At 45.7% G+C, this 22,374-nt stretch overlaps 1 protein-coding gene and 1 pseudogene across 3 annotated transcripts in view; both read left to right on the plus strand.

The window, feature by feature from the left end:
• NIBAN1 (niban apoptosis regulator 1) overlaps positions 1–21,105 on the plus strand; it is a 126,985-nt gene extending 105,880 nt beyond the window's left edge. For 2 of the 3 annotated variants that reach the window (XM_036342821.1, XM_036342822.1), the window contains 6 exons: positions 901–1,088; positions 4,586–4,747; positions 6,814–6,924; positions 9,259–9,366; positions 13,824–13,935; positions 17,076–21,105. In XM_036342821.1, the coding sequence (XP_036198714.1) occupies positions 901–1,088; positions 4,586–4,747; positions 6,814–6,924; positions 9,259–9,366; positions 13,824–13,935; positions 17,076–18,166 (1,772 nt within the window). In that variant the 3' untranslated portion in view covers positions 18,167–21,105. The remainder of the gene's footprint in view (positions 1–900; positions 1,089–4,585; positions 4,748–6,813; positions 6,925–9,258; positions 9,367–13,823; positions 13,936–17,075) is intronic. The other variant, XM_036342823.1, reaches the window with a different exon arrangement.
• On the plus strand, positions 4,994–5,138 carry LOC118673829 (annotated as a pseudogene).
• Positions 21,106–22,374: the final 1,269 nt, after the last annotated feature.

Raw genomic sequence — 22,374 nt, forward strand, 5'->3', positions numbered from 1 at the left:
CCTGGTTCATAGGCCGACGCTCAACCACTGAACCACACCGGCTGGGTTTCCCATCCCTCTTGGATTTTCTGTGCTCTCTACATTTTTGTCACTGCACATGTTGTACTTGATTATCAGAACAAAAAAATAATGCTTTTTAAAAAATTGGGAGTGGGAATGAGATGTGGGGGGGACAAACTGAAAGGAATTTGTTTCCATTTGCCCAAGAAATGACTGTACTTGAGTTTTTAAAAGTCTCTGGAGAAGGCAAGAGGGGAATTGAATTATATTATATTGATTGACTCTTAGAGAAATTAATTAAAACTATAAATTGTTGTACACAAATAATCATTATGTTGTACACCTGAAACTAATATAATGTTATATGTCATACCTCAATTTTTAAAAAACCTTAATAAATTTTGATTTTAGAAGGAAACTATGTCTACAGGGGTGGGCAAAAGTGGGTGTACAGTTGTGAGTATGAGAAACACAGTTTGTTTTTGTATTATTATTATTTACTCTTACATTACGTATTTTTCCATTTGAACAACTGTACACCTACTTTTGCCCACCCCTGTATATAATGACAATGATTGACGATGTCTGGCATTTTTTTTTTTTTTTGTATTAGACACTGCATGCTTATAGGGACCAAGCAGAAAAATGCATTTCATCCCAGGGCAGAGGAAAGCTTGGGGGTGGGGAGACATTCTGTCTGTTTCCATTTTCAAACCACCTAATGGTTTTCTATTCTGGTGAATGCGGCCCAGGCCTCGCTGTGCTGGTCTGTCTTGCCCTTTGAGCTTGCCTTGGTGGTTCAATGGCTCTATGGGGCAACTTCCAGCCCTGGCCTGGGTCGAGTGCCTTTGAATCCACTTTCGCCCTAAGCCACGGTTTCCTGGCTATTTCCTACCGCAGCGATGGTGGCCCAGCCCGCGGAGAAAAGCTGTGCGGAGAGCGTGCAGCCATTCCTGGCGTCCATTCTGGAGGAGCTCATGGGACCGGTGAGCTCAGGATTCAGTGAAGTGCGCTCACTCTTTGAAAAAGAAGTGGATGAACTTAGCCAGAACTTTCAGACCAGCAAAGACAATGCCCAGCTGAAGGAGGTAGGATGTGAAGCCAAGGAGTTTGGAGTGGGGCTGCCTCTTCCCTGGGGCTTTATCTGCCTTCATCTAGCCAGTGGTTCTCAACCTTCCTAATGCCGCGACCCTTTAATACAGTTCCTCATGTTGTGGTGACCCCCAACCATAAAATCATTTTCATTGCTACTTTGTAACTATAATTTTGCTCCTGTCATGAATCGTCATGTAAATATCTGATATGCAGGATGTATTTTCATTGTTACAAATTGAACATAATTAAAGCATAGTGATTCATCACAAAAACAATATGTAATTATATATGTGTATTCCGATGGTCTTAGGCGACCCCTGTGAAAGGGCCGTTCGACCCCCAAAAGGGTCGCGACCCACAGGTTGAGAACCGCTGATCTAGTCTTTTCTTCCTTCCTTCCTTCATCCGCCCTTCCAGCTATTCGTCTAGTCTGTCTTCCATTCATCCAACAACCCATTCATCCATCCATCTACCTGATTTCCTTTCTTGATGGTTTCTAGTTGCAAAAATAATAATGAATCACCCATACCCACCCAATCCTAGCCCACCCCTTAGCTCCTACACCACCTCCCCTCCCAACTCCCTGAATAAACTAATACAAGTAGCTTAGAATGTGTTTACACATACTTTTCCCTTGTTCATACAAATACATATGCAGACAGTCTCATTTATATAAGTGTTGTTTGTTGATTTGTTTGTTGCTAAAAATAGAGATTCATGACATAAACCAGTGTTTCTCAGAGCGTGGTCCCTACATCAGCAGCAGCAGCACCTGGCTGTTAATATGAAAATTCTCAGGCCTTCACCAAAGACCTGCCGAGTCAGAAACTCTGGGCAGTGTGTTCTGGGAGAGCTCTAGAGGCCCCAGTGCACCCTAAAGGGTGACAGTCACTGACAGACATGACTTGCCAACTTGATTTTACACTTGACACATGATGGACATCCGTACAAGTCAGTGGATAAGATCAGATACGTCTCTTCCTTTTCCTTTCTTATTTCTCTGTGCATACATACATGTCATTGTAGATAAACAAGATCATTTTGTATATATTCTGAGGTTTCTTATCGCAGCCTTCTTTTTAAACTGGCCTTTACTTTTCCATCCTCCCCCACACCGCCCACCTTCCCTCAAGTATCTAGTGTCACACCTCAGCCTGTGCCATTCTGTAATTTTCCCATGCTTCTATAGCAGGGGTGGGCAAACTTTTTGACTCGAGGGCCACAATGGGTTCTTAAACTGGACCGGAGGGCCGGAACAAAAGCATGGATGGAGTGTTTGTGTGAACTAATAGAAATTCAAAGTAAACATCATTACATAAAAGGGTATGGTCTTTTTTTTTCAATAGTTTTATTCATTTCAAATGGCCGGATCCGGCCCGCGGGCCGTAGTTTGCCCATGGCTGTTCTATAGCATATAAAGCACACACATTCATGGGCTACTTGTTTAAATTGCTTGGTCTTAGAAAAATGGGATTATGTTATATAGACTGCTTATCAGTATTCTTATTCAAAAATGCCTCATGAAACTATTTCCAAGTTAACTGTTGTAGCTCCAAGTCGTTCATTAAAATGGCTGCATAATATGTCATGTATGATTTATTCAACCATCCAGATGTTGCTGGCATGGAACAAAGCTATGATAAATAACCTTATTAAAATATTCTTACATGTTGATGCTTTCCTTTCTATGGGATAGATTCCTAGGACAGGATTTCTGGGTCGAAAGGTAGGTTCATTCCTCATGGTAAGATGCTGCCATTTGCGTTCCCCAAAAAGGATTTCAAATTTACATCGCCGCCCATTGTGTGTGGCAGAGGACTTTCTTCCTCATATTCCCATCGGAGACAAGTGTTATCACTTGTTTAAACTTTGGCCAGTCTGCTCGGAGCAAAGCAATGACCCATGAATCCTTTCTTGTCTGCCTAATCGACATGTCTTAAAAACAGTCACATTGCATAGTGTGTGACGAGGGGCAAGTTCTACGGCATGGTTTTGATAATTAATTCCACGTTAGTGGAGCTCTCTGTAACTCCCTTCTCAAAGGGAGTAATATTTTCCCATTACAAACACCAAGAGAATGGGATTTATATTTATTTATTTATTTATTTATTTATTTATTTCTCACCTGAGGATATGTTTTTATTGATTTTAAAGAGAGAAAGAGAAATCGATGTGAGGGAGAAATATCAATCGGTTGCCTCCAACATGCACTCTGAACCCATAACCCTTTGGTGCAAGGGATAACACTCCAACCAGCCGAGCCATCAGGCCAGAGCTGGGCCGTCTTTAAATTTCTGCTTAGGGAAATCTCAAAATCAAGATTTTTCCTCTTTTCTGTGACCTGAAAGTGAGATAGCATATCCTTTATAATTCACATTCACTCCTGTACTCCCCAAATCTCTTTAGGTGTCCATTTTCAGCATCTTTCTACCTGCCTTGTTTATTCTAGGTCTCCCATATTCAATTTTAAAACTTAATTTTAAATAAGCTTGGGAATTAAAATGTATTCTGTTGGCGACAACAGCCATCGTGTCTGAGTGTGTTGATAACCCTGGGGGTCTCTAGGAGATGGGGGCTGCTGCCGTCCTCTGTTGGAAGCCTCATTGGCCAAGTCATCACTTGTGCAAACTAGAGGAGGAGGAGGAACCCCAGTTTTTACAACTGGATACCTTTCCCAGGCCAGGCCTCTTCCTACCACCTGCTCCCTATCCACTAGCACCATGGAGAACCTACAGCAGAGGGAAGTCCCCTATGCACTGACAGAGCCTCAGAAAACTGTGGGGACTGTGGCTTTACATCCAGGAGTTTGGGGGGCACTCTGACCTCTCTGGGATTGCCTGTCATTAAAGAAGGCTATGTGGGCTTATGAGCCCAGTAACAATTCCACGTGCAAAAGGACCTACTTGCCTAGCTCTGGAATTCTGGAAGTGGGAGCTGGGAACCAGTCCATCAAGAGCATAAGAAGACTGGAGCTCTGAGTGCATCCCTGGCCCCTCCCATTGGCCAGTTGGTTCTTCTCCCGGCCTCTTCCTAGCAACAGAGCTGCCCCAGGGACCCACTGAAGGAAGACAATTGAAGATGTCACAGATGTAGTGATCTGAGAAGTGGTTCACTCTAAAGACATACATTTGTTTGTTTGGAATTTACAGAATACTAGAGGCCCCGACATCCCCCAAGGGGTCCCGGATTGCAAGAGGGTGCAGGCCAGGCCGAGGGACCCCACTGGTGCAACATAGGGGCCAGGGAGGAATCATGGGAGGGCTCCAGGGTGTGTCTGGCCCCTCTCACCTAGTCCCAATCAGCCCAATCCCAGCAGCCAGCTAACCTACCGGTCAGAGCATCTGCCCTCTGGTGGTCAGTGCACGTCATAGCGACTGGTCAAATGGTTGAACAGCCAGACACTTAGCATATTAGGCTTTTGTTACGTAGGATTGTGTAATATTGTTCCTAAGTCTGAATGGTTTAATTTTTTTCCTTCACCCAAACGCAGCATCTGGACCATCTTATGAATCTCCCACTGGATTCCGTGAAGATGGAGCCTTGTTATATCAAAGTCAACCTGCTCCAGGAGCGCTTACAGGATCTCAAGAGCCGCTTCCGATTCCCCCACGTGGATCTGGTGGTGCAGCGGACACAGAACTACATGCAAGAGGTGGGTGCCCACAGGGGCCTCCTGGGGATGAGGACGGAGCCAGCAGGGAAGCAAGCTCAGGCAGATGGGACTGGCGTGCTTGCAGCCAGGAAGCGTGGCCATTGCCTTTGTCATCATATCTGTGCTTCTATCTGTCTTCATCTTCCCTCCATGTCATAGAGTAGAAACATCATAGAGTAGAACACCATGGAGTAGAAACATCCAGGGAAATAAAGTGGCATTAATGAATAATTACTTGGTTTATCAACCCCCTGGCAATGGGCAAGGAGACACCTGATTGGTGGTGTTGCTCTTATATCAATCAGGGGCAAAGCAGACGTACAGTCCTTAGTTCATCCTAGCTTGATGCCTGTGTCGGTGGCCAGAGCTGTTTCATGCCTGAGGCACATAAAAAAATTACTTGGTTTGTCAAATCAGTGCTCCTAACTGTGGCTGCACATTAGAATCACCTGGGGAGCTTTTAAGAAATACTGATGCCTAGGCCCCACCTCCAGTGAGTCTGAGTATATATATATATATATATATATTAATTATTTTCTAGTTATCCAAAGTATATCTATCTATAATTCAATAATTTTTAAAATTTCAATATTTAAAAATAATGTTAAAAATAATTTAATAATTTTAAACATATCTTTTTATTGATTTTTAGAGAAGGAGAGAGAGAGAGAGAAACATCAATGTGAGAGAGAAACATGGATCGGCTGCCTCCAGCATGTCCCCTACTGAGGCTGGAGCCTGCAGCCTGGGCATGTGCCCTGACAGGGAATTGAACCGTCAGCCTTTCAGTGCATGGGACGACACCCAACCAACTGAGCCAAACTGGCCAGGGCTATATTTTAATAATTTTTAAAGATTTCCCCTACTCATTTCCACTGCTTCTAATATGTGTCCAGGATTGAAATCCACTGGCTTCAATTAATCCCCTAACCTAGAACCAGTCACTCATAGCTTCCTTTTTGGATTTCTTGTGTTTATTTGATAGGCTCCTTGTTTCCCTACAAGGAACAGGAATGAATAGCACAGACTCTTTCATAGTATTGTGATTCATCAATGAAGAGAGGGTGTGCTCATTGAAGCTGTAAGAGCACAATTCTGTTTTCCAGATTTTCCGGGGCAGCTTATGGGGCTGAACACTCTGCCAGATCCCACTTTAGGGAACTGATAGGGAGACAGAGTCTTAGATAAATTCACTCCCATGTTGAGAATGCGCTGAGAAAGATATGTGTTGAATGCCATGGGAATCACAGGCTTGGAAAAGAAAAGAGCTTTTTATTATTTTTTCCTTAAAAATATAGGCAGGATTAAGTGACACATCTTATTACCTAACCTCTGACTTGTGAGAGATTAAAAATGGACAAGGAACAAAATTGGGCAATCGTTTGATAGAGTCCCTGTGATAATACTGAACCCGGTGGAGCTTACAGGGGCACGAGGGCAGAGAATACAAAATCTGAGCTGCTTCTGTTTCCTAACCCGTAACCGTGCCAGCCACTGTCTGCCCCAAGCCCTCACCCTGCCTCCCTTCCCATCCTGGCGGAGGTGTGAGGAGATGGATGGGAGGTGGAGAGAGAGATGCTGGGTAGCTTACATCCACCTGAACGTGCATGTGTAGAGTTAAAGCAGCCAAAAATAATTGGAGGTGACTCCCACCTCATCTTGGTAAGCCCTGGCTGCAGGTATCAGAGATTAGAAGAAGGGGGTGACCACCGGAGATGGAAGTAATTTTAATCCTACATCGTCTTGGGGTTTCCAGTTCAGGGTAGAAAGAGATGAGAAGAAAGGATGCATACATGTATATAGATACACGCAAGTGTGTGTGTGTGTGTGTGTGTGTGTGTGTGTGTGTGTGTATGTGTGCCTGTGTTTCCCGGTCTCTTACTGATCCCACTGTGGCCATGTGCCTATTTACTTCACAGTTCAGATGGTGGGGTGAGGACTCACCCCTGGGAAATCTGTAAAATAAGAGGTGGTCACCCCTTCCCTTCTCTCCAGCTGACTTGGACGGACCTGTGGTGGTGCCCCCGCCTCTGACCGTGCTGTTTCTGTGTTGCCTTGGTTTCTAGCTCATGGAGAACGCAGTGTTCACTTTTGAACAATTGCTTTCCCCACATCTCCAAGGAGAGGCCTCTAAAACAGCCATCGCCATTGAGAAGGTGAAGCTCCGAGTCCTAAAGGTAAAACCCCTTTTTCATGTGGGAAGCGTAAAGCAAGACTGTGGCCCCTGGTTCTCTTTAACTGGAAAGTACCAAGTTCTTTTACTCGCCCCCTTTTCTTTCTCATCTTTCGCATCTTTCCTTCCTGGGGTTCCAGGGACTATTAGGTACCAGCTGTTCCCCCAGCATGACTTTCATGCCTCTCCTGCCATCTAGTGGCTATTTTAGAGATCACAGGTCCTCACCATTGTTGCCCGTCAGTTGGAGAGACATGTCCTAGTTTACTTTTAAAGCAACTGGATTTGATATTTATTGGCTGTCCACTATAAGCAAACCATTGTGATGGGTATTGCATGGAATATAAATATAGGCAAGGCACTGCCTATTTCTTCAAATAGTTCCCATTTAAATTAGGCAGCATATTTTAGAAAAATCAGCACCTCATGGCAAAGGAAATATACTCCAAGAAAAAGATACCTGCCAGAGAGAGAGAGAGAGAGAGAGAGAGAGAGAGAGGTTGGCACATTAAATTGCTCCATTTTTAATGTGTTTAATGCTTAAGTATGTGTCAAAATAGTTGTAATAATAGTTAACATATATGTGCTGTATTTTTAAAGCTTGTTTAAACCTATTATGTTTCATTTGATCTTCACTAGAACTTGTGAGGTAATTAGAATGTGTTCCCATTGTAGAGATGAGGAAACTGACTCTCTAAGAGCTAACGTGACTTACTTAAGCTCAACAGGCTAGTCAATGGTGACCCGAGAGCTTAAATTACCCTTAAAACTAACGCATTAATTTTTTACTTCCTCCTTGCCCTACACCAGTGATTTTCAACAGGTGAGCCACAAGGATTTTTCAAACATGCAATACCTGACTATTTAATCAGGGGCACTGACCTCTTTTCCCTTAAATTGTCAAATAAAAGAATGACAACAACCAACACAACAATAGCCATCCAGCGTGAATTAATCAGTTATATCTATTTTCAGATCAGCAAAATTTTTTTTTTTGGCATGCCACAGAATTTTAGTAATTCGTTTATGTGTGCCACGAGATGGAAAAGGTTGAAATTGTTGCCCTAAATAGTGCTTGGAGCAGCAGATCGAAGTGCCTCAGAGCCTGGGAGGGGTCCCAGAATTTCAGACCTGATGTCGAGGTGTCACAGGCAGTAGGAGACTCTGCCAACCAAATTATTGAAATTAAAAGCAATATTTATCACGGGAACACAAATAATAATGACCTTGAAGTTGAGGAAGAAAAGATATCAGTGTCAGTATCACCTCCAGTATCAGGACACTTTATACCTCTCCGAACAGTCCCTTTCTTCTCTGGACACGCTTAAGGGCAAGAACATGCTTCCTGATATAAAGCCAAAGTTCTCAGCGGCCATCCATTTAGCTCTACCCTCTTTGTTAAGTTCCTTCTTCCACCTGGCAGCCTTTCCTTGTTTGAATAGAACTGTAATTTATCCCAAAGTCACTACCTCCCGTATAAATGTCTTCATCTCCTTCACGAGGGGTCCTCAAACTACGGCCCGCGGGCCACATGCAAATACAAATATTGTATTTGTTCCCGTTTTGTTTTTTTACTTCAAAATAAGATATGTGCAGTGTGCATAGGAATTTGTTCATAGTTTTTTTTTAAACTATAGCCCGGCCCTCCAGCGGCCTGAGGGACAGTGAACTGGCCCCCTGTTTAAAAAGTCTGAGGAGCCCTGCCCTTCACCATTCCTTCTTTGGCCTGACCATTCTGCTCACACGCCTGTGACTGTGCTCCAGTTTGTCCATTATTCCCTTAAAGTGGCATCTAAAACCAAACTCTGGCCTCTCGGTTTGGACGATCCCTGCTGTACAAAGTGAATCATCACCTTTCTTGTTCTAGATACCAAACTTCTTTGGTTAACATGCCACGGTGTTGATGTAGCTATGAGCCAGACTCTCTCTTCCCTTGTGGAAACCACGACAACCCACAAATCCTGCTTTTAGGATGTAGAATGAAAGAAGTAGATGACCATCACTCCCAAGGACCCACCCAGGATAGGGGGTGACAAAGCATAAATTCACCCCCCTGGTTCTCTCCCCAACTTCTTTATACGGCAGGAGTTGCTGTTTTGATCTTGCCTCAGTTTCCATATCTGTAAGAGGGGAGGGTAAGATGGGTCATGACCTCCACCTGGAGTGTGAGAGAATTGCATAGAAAGGTCTCTGAGACCTTGGAAACGCCACAGGGGTCCTTAGAAATTAGGGGGAGGGGAGAAGGCGATGAAGTGGGTGGCTGAGGTTTTTGCTGAAGGGAAAGTTAACAGATTGCAGTGTTGCTGTTTAGCATATGTTTCTCTCTGTGTATCAACAGCAATATGATTATGACAGCAGCACCATCCGGAAGAGGATATTTCAAGAGGCACTCGTTCAAATCACACTTCCCACCGTGCAGAAGGCCCTGGCGTCCACCTGCAAACCAGTAAGGGCTGGGTTCCTCCGCAGAGCCTGCTCCTATGGCCGGTGAAGTTCAAGCACGGCTTATTTATTTACTTATTTTGGCCGCGATGTGCTTGCAAACGGTAGGAGGGGTTGGCAAACTTTTTCTGTCAATGGTCCAATAGTAAATATTTTGGGCTTCATGGGCCATACGATTTCTGTTGAAATTACCCAGCTCTGCTCCAAAGCAGCCACAGAGTCTACGTAGACAAATGGGCACATCTGTGTCTCAGCATAACTTTATCTACAAAACCCAGCAGGATTTGCCGAGCCCTGGACCAGACAAAAATCTCGAAGGGTAATGATCTGAGTCTGAGCCAAGCTAAGGGTTGCCGTAGAACACCTGAGAATACCAGCTGTCCCTCATTATAGAATGACTCCTAGGTCCAACGTGTCCTCTGAAACTTGGCCGCTACCTCCAGGAAAAGATCTGAAGTAACATGATTGATTACAGGAGGATATTTGCTCTGTTGAATCCAGTAACGTTTGTTTAGTGAAATCCATGAAACAAATCATTTAAAGCTGTTAGGAGCCCCAGGCAACCCGAGACTGCCATGATTGTGAAGTGTGACTTAGTCGGCAGAGCAGAGAAATGGATGAGCGGACTCTGGAGGCTGGGGCAAGTCCTGGGTTCAAGTCCTGGCTCTCAGGCCTTGGGCAAGTCACTTTTTCTCTCTCTTGGCTGAGATTTCCTCTTGTAAAAAAAAAATGGAGCTAGCAATATCTTGTGGTAGTCATCTTAAGATTGAGAAGACTTGCCCGGCCGGTATGGCTCAGTGGTTGAGCATCAACCTATGAGCCAGAGGACTCATAGATTCTATTCCCTGTCAGGGCACATGCCCAGGTTTATAGGCTCAATCTCCAGTGAGGAGCATGAAGGAGGCAGTCGGTTAATGATTCTCTCCCATCACTGATGTTTCTATCACTCTCCCTTCCTCTCTGAAATCAATGAAAATATATTTTTTTAAAAATAAAAATACACTTTAAAAAATATTGAGAAGACTAGCATGAGGCAATTAACATTTGATGAGTGCTTACCACGTGCAAGGCACCGTGTTAAGCACTTTGCATGGATTAGCTCAGTGATTCTCAGGACAGCCCTAGGAGAAGGTGCCATTTATACGCTGGTTGTAGCGATGAGGAGACCTGAGGGTTAAGTAGAGGGCCCCACATCACAGAGCTGGTCACCAGCAGAGTCTGCACCCAGCTCACACTCCCTGGTAACATGTGACACTCTGGGAAAAAGGCAAATACTGCTATCACTACTTGGCCATTTCAGAAATGATCTACGAGCCTGGACATTTTCAAGGCCTGCTGCCTCTTGGAGCAAATGACAAAGAGCGTTTCGAATTTAAAAAGGGCCTTTTGGCAGCTTAGAGAGTCTCCAAGCATTGGAGCATTAGACTCCTTCCCATGAGTTATTTGACTGTAGCAATTTCTTCAGTCATTTTTATATTCTCTACATGCTGTTTTTCTTCCAAGTGTCATCAGCATATCTAGTTCCTGGCATTTCTTTGTGGGGGTGTATTTCTTTCATAGAAAGGGATGTGCTGAGGGGTAAAGAATCTGTCTGTATGGCTGTCCCGTGGCCCACGGGGGTGGAAAGTGCAGCCGCCGCAGGGTGACTCAGCCCGCCCGTGGACGTGTCTGCACACAGACTTCCTGGTGAGCGTGTTTTCCTTTTCTAATCCCAAAGACCGTCTGGGGGCCTCAGAGCCTCCAAAAAAGGTGAAAGGTGAAGGGCAAGGCAAGCCTCCCTTCCACCTGCCCCCCTCTTTCCAAACGCCAGCCCAGTGGTACCCAATTTGTAACAGGCTCTTGTGATTTTTCAATCAAGAGAGACTGGTTCCCAAAGGACCTGTCACCCAAGGTTTCCCGTAATGGAGGATACGGTATCGGTGTCAAGAGAGTTTTAAAAATCTGGATTTGCAGAACAGATACATCAGGGGGTATAGCTTCAGAGAAGAATTCTTTATCTTATTTCCTTTGGCTCTTAAAGTCGAAGCTTCCCAGATCTGTGGTACTAAAATCAAGACACATGTTGGGATGTCCTGGGAAACTTTAAAAAAGTTATGGTTCCCCAAGTCCCCCTGCAGGGATTCAATTTAATTGATCCAGGGAATTAAACATATGTCACTGTTCAATCTATTTAATATGGAAGATCGAGTCCCTGTTTTGTAAAGCTGGACACGTCATGGCAGATTGTCATGACAGTATAAATGTCCCTAGAAATTATTCCTTTCCACAGCATTATGTAGCTGGCTGAAATTTTAAAGGTCTCCTGTTTATTCAGCAAACATATGTTAAATATGTATCAGATATGATCTGGGCGCTGGGCCAGGCCTGTGCCCCTGCTTGTTGGGGTTCACAGCCTAGAGGCAGGAGGCAGGCACATGGTATGCCGTGTGATGGGCACAGCAGTAGCCTCATAGAAAGAGTTCCTCATGGCTGAGTTCCAAAGAGGTTGCCCTACTTTGCTTGTGGGGTCAAGGAGGGCTGCAGAGTCCTGCTTTTGTCCAGTCCCGAGGGATGAGTAACAACAGGGGAACGAGGAGTGGGAGACCACGTGGGAACATGAAAGGGTGCGGCAGACATGAGCCCAGACCCCTCATTTCTCAGAGGAAGAGAGGGGTGCAGAGCGGTGACGATGCTTGCCCAGCGTCCCACAGCCAGTCCAGGGCAGCGTCCGGGCTCCTGGGTAGTACTCCTACTATACATCCTTGTCTGTGTGTCTCTCGGACCCTCTCAGAGTCATGGAAGCTCCTGTCTCTCAATCCCTTGTCTTTCCTCTAGGGTACATATAAAGGGACCCCATGAGAACCCGCTATGAGCTGGTCCTGGGTTACTCCAGATCCCCAAGTCCTAGCACCGAGAGTTGTCTGAATGTGGTGACTCCTGACGTCTGCTGTAAATCCTGCCCCTTCAGGCAGAAGAGGTCAAATCCCACTCTAAGTCCCCGGCTCTCAAAGCCACATGTCGGGAGCCCTTTTCCAGCACCATTGGGTGCAAGGATCTGAGTTAATCACTGGGATGCAATTGGTGCTCTTTGATCCCTGCTCCGTCCTCAAGCTGGTAACAGGCAGGCCATTTGGAGACCCTTGGGAAGCAGAAGGGTTCAAGGATTTTGCGTCCTGCCTGGGTTATCTTATGGGAATAGGTGAGTGTCAGGCCAGGGAGGGAAAGAGGAGCCCTTGACTTGAGATCCCAATGACCTGAAAAGGGGCCCCGTTCTAATGAAGTTAAACACACATCTACTCCAGGGCCCAGCAGTCTCACTTCCAAGATGACTAGGTCCTTAAATCTACAAAAATCATGCACGAGAAGGTTCATAGCATTTATAGTCCTCACAGTCAAAAAAACGGGAGAAAAATCTCAATATCCATCAAAGTAGTATGGATAAGCAATTTTAGTTTATTCATATGATGAATGTCCTATCAATAAAAGGGAACAAGCTACAGATACACGCGGCAACATGGAAGAATCTCAGAAACAAGCCCAAAGGAATGGGCAGTTCCACTCACATCAAGTTCAAGAACAAGAAGGACTGCGCTCTTGTGATAAACATCAGATCAGTGCTTATCTCTGGAGGATTAGACTAGGAAAGGGCATGGGGGTGATCTCCTCTGTCTTGATTTGGCTTCTGGTTTCATGGGTTTATTTATGTATTTAAAATCATTGAGCTGCACATTTTTTAAAAAATAGTTTTTATTGATTTCAGAGAGTAAGGGAGAGGGAGAGAAAGATAGAAACATCAATGATGAGAGAGAATCATTGATTGGCTGCCTCCTGCATGCCCCCTACTGGGGATCGAGCCCACAACCTGGGCTTGATCAGAATCGAACCCAGGACCCTTCAGTCTGCAGGCTGATGCTCTATCCATTGAGCCAAACCGGGTAGGACTGAGCTGTACTTTTAAAATGTTTGCATTGTATTGTGTGTGGCATATACCTTGGAAAGTACTGTTGGTATATTTTTTTAAAGAGGAAGAAGAAAATACTTTGGTTATGAAAAAAAGGAGGGCCCCAGACTCAGTGACACCCCTTGAGATGATCAAATCTCTGGGTCTACCCTCTGTGTGCACCCAGCATAAGGAGTGGTGCCACAGGGGATCAGGAGTGGGACTTATTCTTTCTTTTTTTGTTTTGTTAATCCTCACGCTAAGATATTTTTTCCATTGATTCTTAGAATGGAAGGGAGGGAGTGGGGAGAGAGAGAGAGACATAGATATGAAAGAGAAACACTGATTGGTTGCCTCCTGTACCCTGACCAGGGCCTGGGAATGAACTTGTAACCCAGATACGTGCCCTTGACTGGGAATCAAACCCAAAACACTTTAGTGGGTAGGCCAACGATCTAAACACTGAGCAACACCAGCCAGGGTGGGACTCATCCTTTTCATATCTGCATTTCATGCCTTGCCCTCTGTCTCTTGCTCTCTAGGAACTTCAGAAATATGAGCAGTTCATCTTCGCTGATCACACCAACATGATCCATGTTGAGAACGTGTATGAGGAGATTTTACACCAGATGCTCCTTGATGAAACCCTGAAAGGTGAGGGAGGTTCACCTGGTGCTAGAGGGAACTCTGGAGAGAGGGGAGCCCCCCAGAAATGAGGCCCAGTATGGCCAGCTGGGCTTGCTCAACAGGTATGAAAAGGGAAGGGGAAATCGATGTTGCTGGGAGACAGAGAAGGGACACTAACCCTGACTGAGCAAGCACACACTATACCAGCCCATTAGATATTCATTCTCTTTCATTGCAAATAAGAACTCTGTGAGATGCACATTTTAAACTCTGTTTTCAGATTAGAAAACTGAGGTTGGGAGAGATTAAACTTATGAACAGCTGTCTTCTTCTAGCTGTTCCAGACAGAGCAAAGAAAAAAGGCTCTTCTTAGTCACAGGCTCAGAACCCCACCCAGAGCGAGAGGAGGTGATCCCAGGAGCAGCTACTCTCCCAGCACATTCCTCACCTCCTCTCAGTGGGACAGAAAAGGACACAGGGTGATGGCACAGCATGCTGGGAGGCTTGCCAGGACTCCAGCGCCCACTGTGGAGGCAGGCCTTGCTCGGGCACAGGAGTGTGGCTAGGAAAACTTTGATGGAGATATGGAGGGTCATCCATAAAACTGTAGGCCCGAAACACATCTGATCTCCAGGGGGAGGATGTTGAGCATCGCAAAACCCCTCCACAAAGAACGCTGGCCAAGCACAGGCCCCGGGTCACAGTAGCCCCTCACAGGGGGTCGAATGAGATAGGAATGTAAAGGGAAGGACTCACTGGGAAGGGCACAGTCAAGGCCACTGCCAGCCCACTAGGGCACCTTGGGGTGAGTTAGAAAAGGGCTACCTTCCCCTGAAACCTATATAATTTTATTAACCAATGTTACCCCCAATAAATTCAATTTAAAAAAGCCCAACGAATTGGTAATTACAAAATAGTCACAGGAATGTAAAGTACAGCATAGGAAATATAGTCAATAATATTGTAATAACTATATATGGGGCCAGGTGTGGGTGCTAGAAATATTGGGGGAAGGGGGAAGTCACAGTGAAATATAGGCTTATGTCTAAGTGCTATGCTGTATACCTAAAACAAATACAAAATAATACTGAATGTAAGCTATAATTGAAAAATAAAATTTAAATGATGAAAAAGAAATAATTTGTCTAATCTAGGGAAGAAAATGGTAACAACAGCAATAAAATAAGTCCTTATGTACAAAAAGGAAAGAAAAAGAGCTTGACTGCCCTCTGTCCAAATAGTGCCATGATACGTTGATTTTATGAGAGCAGGACACTCTCCTGCTAGCTGCTGGGAAGTTATTATGCTGACTGTGCAGACCTATCCTGTCTCTCATGTCAGCAGCACCCGCTTGGAGGTGATACTGTTGGGCATAGCACAGCCTGCACAGCCTAGTGTCAGAACTGCCAGCTGCTGTCTTCATCATTGTCCTTCCTCCTTGGAGGCCTCTAAGGCTGAGCTGGGTGTGCAGAGAGCCTCATTTTGGAATGCCTGGGTAGTTTTGCCCTAGCATCTTTGCTGCAACCATTTTTTTTTTTTTGCCCCATAACTAATTGGCCGTAGGTAATTTTATTGTAAAAAAAAAAAAAAAAAAAGAGAGAGAGAGATAAAATTATTACACCCTAACCGGTTTGGCTCAGTGGACTGAAAGGTCCCAGGTTCGATTCCGGTCAAGGGCATGTACCTTGGTTGCGGGCACATCCCCAGTAGGAGGTGTGCAGGAGGCGGCTGATCGATGTTCCTCTCTCATCGATGTTTCTAACTCTCTATCCCTCTCCCTTCCTCTCTGTGAAAAATCACTAAAATATATTTTTTAGAAAAGATAAAATTATGACAAATAAAAGAGGTATATTAAAACTGAATAACCAAATTAGAAAGACTTCATTGCAAAATACAAAATATTTGAATTTGTTACAAATGTGCATAGATTCAAGGCAATACTGCGCAAACAGCTGGTATTGTTTTGTAGATTGTACATAAGGTCTTGTCCTTGTTCTACGGGAAATGTGGGCTCAACGCTGAGCCCTCAGAGGCCCTTGGCGCCTCTCTTTCTCTTCCCAATTCAGTGTTTCAAGATAAGCAACCAACTACCTCTTGGGGCAAAAATCATCACCACCCGGGAAAAATGCTAACTGTTTTAAAACCACCACTATTTATTTTCTCCATTTTTTTGTCAATGGAGAGATGAAACCAAACTGACAAAAAACAACAACAAAAAAACACACAAAGCACCACAAAAACCCAAACTGCCAACCAGTTTTTTAATCTTTTTTTTTTAACAGCAAAATTGCCTTACAGCCATTTAGCTATGCATCGAAAATGTTTTCGTCAAAAATGCTGTGGCATCCGGCTGCGGTGGCTCAGTGGTTGAGTGTAGACCTATGAACCAGGAGGTCACGGTTCGATTCCCAGTCAGGGCACATGCTGGGTTGTGGGGTCGATCTCCAGTGGGGGGCATGCATGAGGCAGCCAAGCAGTGATTCTCTCTCATCATTGATTTTCCTATCTCTCCATCTCCCTTCCTCTCTGAAATCAATAATATATATATATTAATGCTGTGGCAAAGACATTACAGCAAAGATGCTAGGGCGAAAGTACCCAAATCCATTTTGGAGACAACAGGCCAACAAGGCTCTCTCCACATGTTCAGTACTGAGAACCTGTACTGAACAGGTTCACATTCAGGGCTGGCCTGTGGGAAAAAGTAGAGAAATGTACGTCATGCTCCTTAATGTCCTGGAGGCATTTCGGTCACCATGGATAGACTGGAACCGCACAGATAAGAGCTAATAAAATGTGACGGGGGCCTCATGAGCGATCCAGGTGATGGCATTATGGATTGTGAGCTCCTTGCTAGCCAAGGCCGCGTTTTATTCATCTTTGCATTCCCGGAGCCTGTCCCCTAGTCTGTGTCCAGTGTTTGCTCTTTGAGTAAATGAAATATGTGAAGGAATGAACACCACGGAGGTCCAGAGTTCGGAATGAGGCTGCATTCATCAGGGAGGGCTACCTGGAAGAGCGGGGATGTGAGCTGGGATTTGAACTTGAGAAATCTGGGCAGCCAGAAAAGCTGAGAGGGGAGTCTGGCTTCTGGGTAAAAAAAATCAAGAAAAGCCGTTTGGCCGGGGCAGGGCGTTAACGTCGTGTTTTGTGTTCTGGTGTCTCAGTGATAAAGGAAGCAGCGATCCTGAAGAAACACAACCTGTTTGAAGACAACATGGCCTTGCCCAGTGAGAGCGTGTCCAGCTTGACCGACCTGAAGACCCCCGTGGGGTCCAACCAGGCCAGCCCCGCCCGGAGAGCCTCGGCCATTCTGCTCGGAGTGGCTGATGGTGAGACCCCGAGTAACGATGTGTTCCCGGAACCAGAGGGAAAGCAGCAGCTTGGGGTCCCTAGTCCAGTGGCCCAAGGAGAAAGCCTTTCTTCCCCAGGTGGGGACGTGCAGGGGGGTTGTTCAGGCACCGGTGACCCTGTCGTGAACCCCGTGGCTGCAGAGGACACAGCAGGAGCCCGGGGCACCCGCTCATCAGAGCTGGAGTTTGCAGGGACTCCTGCGGACAGAGAAGCCGCCACCCACCAGGAGCCACAATCCCTCTCTGCCTCATGCTCCTTGAAGGAGCTCAGAAGTTTGTTGACGGTGACCGTCGAGGTACCCATGGTGTCTGCCACCCTCGAGACTGAAAAAGATACACATCCGGAGACCCTTGTTCCCCAAGAAATTGACAAAGAAGAGGAAACGACCCAAGTCCACACGGAGGCCACTCAAGCAGCTGCCTCCAGTCAGGACGACAGTGAAGAAGGTGGAGTCGGGGAGAGGGAGGCCTGTTCTCCAGCTGCTGAGGTCAAGGCCGAGGCCGGGGCCAGTGGGGTGGAGTCAGGGGGATGTTCAGGGGCTCAGCCAGCCTGCGGGGGGTTCAGCCAGGGCCCCAGCGGCCCCGGCCCCACAGAGGAGCAGGCAGAGGCTGGAGAGACCACCGGGAGGGACGCCCATGAAGGAGGTAAGGCCGTGCCACAGGGAGGCTGCATTTTAAACTCTGACCCCCTGGGCCCCAGGGAGAGCCAAGTCTCTGTGGAAGACGCGGTGGGAGGGAAAAGTGGCCCAGCCCAGGCTGCTGCCGGCGTGGGTGCAGAGGAGGTGAAGGGTCCCTGTGTCTACGAGTGTCAGTGGGTGGTGGAGAATGCTCCAAACACCGACATCCTAGGTCCACAGGAAGAGGATGCGAGGGAGGGTCCCCCAGAGCAGCCCTCGGAGGAGTGAAAGGGACAATTTGGCAAAAGTATCTCTATGAACAAACGCAGCCAATGGGTTAATTATGGGTACACTTAGGGGGTGCATGGGATTGTTACAAAAAAGTAAAAAAAAAAAGTATTACCTACTTCCTTAATCTGTAGAATGAAATCAGAGGGGATGCACACAGGGCACGAGCACTGAGGCAAACCCTTGTGGAACTGAGCTGTTCTGCCATGAATTCCTGCTTTAGCGTTTTCATAGGGATTACAAAGGTAATGGGGGGTGTGGGGTGAGAGACGTCCGGGGGAGGGAGTGGGGGTCGCATTGAGGACAGAGAACACAGTAGGAGCATGGTTTTCAATACACTCTGCAGTGTCTTCTAATGCACTTTAAGGCTTTTCCATTCTTTGTAAGAATGCAGATCTATGCTGTAAATCCCACTACACTATATGGACTCCTCTGTCTCTTAAGGACTCGGCCTTTGCCCACGGTCAGGCTGCAGGAAAGTGTAGGTGGAGAGCACAGGCACCACCGCTGTGGGCAGCCCCCACAGGGCCTGAGAGCTCGGGGAGGGAGGCTGGGCAGGAACAGAGGAAGGCAGTGGTCTGTGCAACTGTCTGGGCCTGGTACTAAATCTGCTCTCAATGTCTTGTCAATTGATTTGTTAATTCTTATTCATTAATCACCTCTTGAGGAAATTCAGATGAAAATTTCCCTGTCATGTTTAAGCATTCCAAATTAGCCTTAAATTGTGCAGAGAAAGAGCTTAGCTAAATTATTGGGCATAAAGTCTTCCAATTAAACACATGTTATTGAAACAGATACTCTATGCCACATGCTGTGTGTTAGGCATCATACCAGGAAGAGAGAGAGAGAGGGAGAGAGAGAGAGAGAGAGAGAGAGAGAGAGAAGGAAAGATAAGGTGCCTTGTTCAGTATACATTAAAAGGCCCAAGGGAATTTACTCTAAGAAAACACCTATTTTCAAATGATATGTTTTCTGTGTTGGCATGAAAGCTTCCTGTCTTTCCATTAAAACAGTCCTGCTTCACTCCCAGAAGGAAATAAAGTGAATACATGAAAAAAATGAATAAGAAAGAAAGATGGAAAAAAAGGGAGAGAGAGAGACAAGGGAGAGAGAGAGAGAGAGAAGCCAAGGTATACATACCATCAGGTTTCAAAGATGTTGCCAAAAGTAGAAATCATTTGTTCAGTCGCTTAGCAAGTTGGGGTGATGATGTCCCAGGTGCTGGAGATCGGTGGTTAAAAAGATCTGTTCTTTTCTCCCAGAACTTACACTGTTAGCGGAAATAGACACAGACATCTTCTAAATCCATTGTGACCTACAACTGTTAACGTTCAAGGTGGACTGGACCTCCAAAAGATCGAATAAAGGAGTGTCCTATTGTCCTTCAGAAAATACCAGTTTATTTCCTGAAAGCTTCAGTCCCAGTACCACATCTTCATACTTCCACAGATTTCAATATCAGATCCCAACATATTGCCCCAAGAGCTTGTTTTGATCATCATCAGCTTGTAAGTTTATATCAGTTCTTTAGAGGATTTGCCCCAGAGTTCAGCCATTTAAGCAGGAATTCCAATATCTCCCTCTCCACCTCCTCACGAAGAATTTCTTGGATTTCTAGGTCTTTAAGGATGAAAGAGAATCAGTATCAACATCATCTCCTATGACAACGTTCTTTGAGTGCTTAGAGTCTAAGAGCCTTAGACGCTCATGGCTAGGAAGGATCTCCTTACAGATACAGAAGGTCCCTGGGCCCTGTAACACCCAGCACTAGCTCTTGTCCTTGCATTTAGCATGGACTATGGAAGTTACGTCTCTTCCCCCGGCTCTTCTCTTCAAAGACAGAAACTAGGGTTTAGTCATCCTATGCGCTTCCTGCTAGAATAGAAACACGCAGCCTGGACTCCTGGCTCCCTGCCTCCTCAAGTCACATGAATATCCTTAGTGCCTAGCCAGGAACTGGCCTGTGGCAGGCTGCTCAGGACATGTGAGCACCCGACACCCACCGCTCTGCTGTGCTGGGGCTTTTTGGCGCTTGCTGTCAGCCAGGGAGACTTTTTTTTTTTTTTTTAATGGGCTTTCTGCCCTTGGGGAGTCTTCCCTTAAATCAAGTCCAAAGGGCAGATGGCCATCTGGTCAGATGCCCTGGCCAGCAAGCAAGGAGCCAAAGGAGCAGCGCCCAGCCCTGCCAGGGACCGCCTTCTCTCCAGGAGAACTGTGGCGAGGGAGGAGGTCCCAGCCCAGGCCACCACCACACAGGGGCTTCCCGGCTTCCTCCCTTTTCTCTCATCGGGGCTTCTTGAACCCTTGGAAAGCGGAGTCATTATTTCCAACCCTAGAGGAGGGCCCACGCCACTGCATTGGACGGATGAGCATCAGTGCCCTCCCTTACCCGTTCTGTGGGCCCCAGGGGACCGGGCACTGAGTGGGAGGATGCACTCGAGAACACCATCAAAGGATTTTTCTGTGCACATGTCACAAAAGACAAACTCACTGAGCTATGCAGGATGACTGTTCCGTTTTTAGATGGAACAGGAAACTAGAGTGCATTTGAAGTATTCCTTATTCATCTAAACATGTTGGATGGGATAACTTCAGATGACCGCGCGTTTGTTGCTTTCGATACGGAAGTCTTTCTATTGCTCCAGTGGTTTCCGGATTGGAGCGAGGTGACTGTGATTTCTCTGAGCAGCAGGCGAGCCTCTCTCTGCAGGCTGCTTTGGGAGTCTCTCCCATGGGCAAATCTGTTAGAAAGGCATCAAACCTCAAGACACAGTTTTTGGCAAAAATTCTGTAACTTTAAACTCGTTACGTTACTATTGACCTTTCACAAAGAAATAATATTTTTCTTAGAAAAAATTAGCTCATCATTTCCTCCTTTGCAGCTTGGAGCTGAGACAGTAGTGCCTTGCATTATGGAGAGTAAATTCTCTTAAAAAAAATTTGAGCCCTAACCGGTTTGGCTCAATGGATAGACCGTCGGCCTGCGGACTCAAGGGTCCCAGGTTCAATTCTGATCAAGGGCATGAACCTTGGTTGCAGGCACATCCCCAGTAGCGAGTGTGCAGGAGGCAGCTGATCGATGTTTCTCTTTCATCGATATTTCTAACTCTCTATCCCTCTCCCTTCCTCTCTGTAAGAAATCAATAAAATATATTTTAAAAAAATATATTTGGGGAAACACAAGGATAAGATTCCAATTTGTCCAAAAGCTTTATAAAGAGGCTGAGTGAGAAAAACTGCAGGTCAGGAGGCTTGATCTTCTACATTTGATTAAGAAGATTCCCAAGCCTGCTTTTGTAACCTGCAGGTTGCAGCCAGTGATTTCTAAGGGTTTCACAATTCTCCCAGACAGGTGACTTTATTTCTTTACTAGAGGCCCAGTGCCCGAAATTCATGCACTGGTAGGGGCCCTAGTGGCTGCTGGCTGCCGGCTGCTGACCGGGGCCTCCCTCCCTTCTCCTGGCCAGCCCTGCCCCTGGACAACTCCTGGTCGAGGGGACAATTTGCATACTATGCTTTTATTATATAAGATAAGTGCTAAATGACAGGGAAGAGAAGGACATCACTGACTAAAACAATAATACCGTTTCACTAGGTAGAAAAAGTGGCTGCCTGTGCCTTCTCTTTCCCATAAACACACAGGGTTGGGATTTGCCTTCTGAAGCATGCAACTTCAAGGAAAAAATCGACACTGTGGACTGATTGTTTTATTTTGTTTTTGGTCACTATATAAAGCAAATAAACATAAAACACTTTGTAACCATGTATTTACTCTGCCAAGTGCCAATATTCCAATAAAATGTTCATCCTTGGAGAAGGGTCCAGATGTTGTATTTATTTGGATTTGGGCTGGTTTCATCTTTTTTAGCAAATGCCATGACTTGAGCTGGGAGGAACAGCCCTCAGAGACGGAAGGTGAGTCACAGTCACTGTATTACGGAACTTTTAATTTTCTGTCATCAGGAAGAAATCCACAGGGAAATCACTTACTAGTAATGTCAGATGTAATTACGCTTTGAAACTGCATATGCTTATTTCTCTAGGAATTAGATTATGTCTAAGTACAGCAATGGGCAATTACTCTTGACGTAATTGAACTGCTGTTCAAACCAATTTATTTTCAGCGGGTAACCCTGAGTGAAACATTCATTCTTTCTATGCTTATAAGCAACACAATGTTTACTCACCAATGTTGACAGTTGCTCATT

Source organism: Myotis myotis, unplaced genomic scaffold (assembly GCF_014108235.1).
Source record: "Myotis myotis isolate mMyoMyo1 unplaced genomic scaffold, mMyoMyo1.p scaffold_m19_p_18, whole genome shotgun sequence".
NCBI classification, from domain to species: Eukaryota; Metazoa; Chordata; class Mammalia; order Chiroptera; family Vespertilionidae; genus Myotis; species Myotis myotis.